The 1,037-nt window shown below is 43.9% G+C and overlaps 1 protein-coding gene across 1 annotated transcript; it reads left to right on the plus strand.

Moving 5' to 3' along the window:
* Nucleotides 1-472: 472 nt before the first annotated feature.
* On the plus strand, nucleotides 473-790 carry LOC113344359. Its single transcript, XM_026588353.1, has one exon. It carries the CDS (start codon nucleotides 473-475, stop codon nucleotides 788-790), a length of 318 nt encoding a protein of 105 aa, XP_026444138.1.
* The last annotated feature ends 247 nt before the right edge of the window (nucleotides 791-1,037 follow it).

Below are 1,037 nucleotides of genomic sequence, written 5' to 3' on the forward strand. Positions count from 1 at the left end.
AATATGGAACGACACGCGAAGGCGGAGAGAAGGACAACCACAAAACGCAAGGAAATCTGCGCGAAGGAGGCGTTGCGAGAATTGGAGACGAACAACTCGGCACATAGTGTGGATAAAAAGGAGCGGTGAGGAACAACAACAATGTAATGCTATAATATCAACCGCAAGAAACGTTAAAGAATTCCATGAAAAGGTCCTAAGGCAAGTGTATAAACGCGACTTCAACGGGATAGAGATATACCCTAAATAGAAAAACACACCCTTGGAGGACTGGTAGAAACAACCAATCACATTCTGTACCGAAGATGCCCCTGATAATGGGAAACCACAAGAAGGAAACTTGGTAGTAACCTTGATGATACATTCAGATCGCAGAGACGAAGATAGGGAGATATCTCATATAGCAGTCAATAGGATCTTGGTGGATAACGAAAGCTCGGTGGATGTGTTATTCTACCATACGTTTAAAGTAATGGGGTACAATGACTCAAATCTCGCTCCAGCAGAATACCACATCTTTGGATTTAACGGGATATCAACAAATCCAAAGGGCGAAATCACGGTAACAATACCTGTGAACTCACTGGAAACAATAGTTACATTCAGTGTTGTAGAAGTAGATACCCCTTACAACGCGATTATTGGGCGACCTTGGATACACGGAGTCAGAGGGATCACATCCACCTTTCATCAATGCATTCGTTTTCCTGTCCCGAATAGCATAGGAGAAATCAAGGGGGACGTCACAATGGCAAAGAAGTGTCAAGACCTTAATGTGCGACATCGGTAAGGGAGAAAGCAAAGAAAGAATGAGAGAATGAAAAGGGCGAGAGAAACTAAGAAAGAAAAAGAGTTCCATGTCTATTTGGTAAGGGAGGCCGAAGGAAGAGGGATTCCTAGTGAAATCCCTGAGAATGAAGGAGAACCTACACATCAGATAAGAGAACGAACGCCGCAAGGAGTACCAACACCAAATTTCACAGTTGAAGAGCTCACGAAGGACGTCAATTTGGGGACGGAGGCAGAACCAAAGATGG

The sequence above is a fragment of the Papaver somniferum genome, unplaced genomic scaffold, assembly GCF_003573695.1.
Source record: "Papaver somniferum cultivar HN1 unplaced genomic scaffold, ASM357369v1 unplaced-scaffold_76, whole genome shotgun sequence".
In the NCBI taxonomy this organism is placed as follows: Eukaryota; Viridiplantae; Streptophyta; class Magnoliopsida; order Ranunculales; family Papaveraceae; genus Papaver; species Papaver somniferum.

Bases quoted from the DNA above. Each gene is read 5' to 3' on its own strand.
- LOC113344359 (XM_026588353.1), top strand. From the start codon at position 473: ATGGGGTACAATGACTCAAATCTCGCTCCAGCAGAATACCACATCTTT.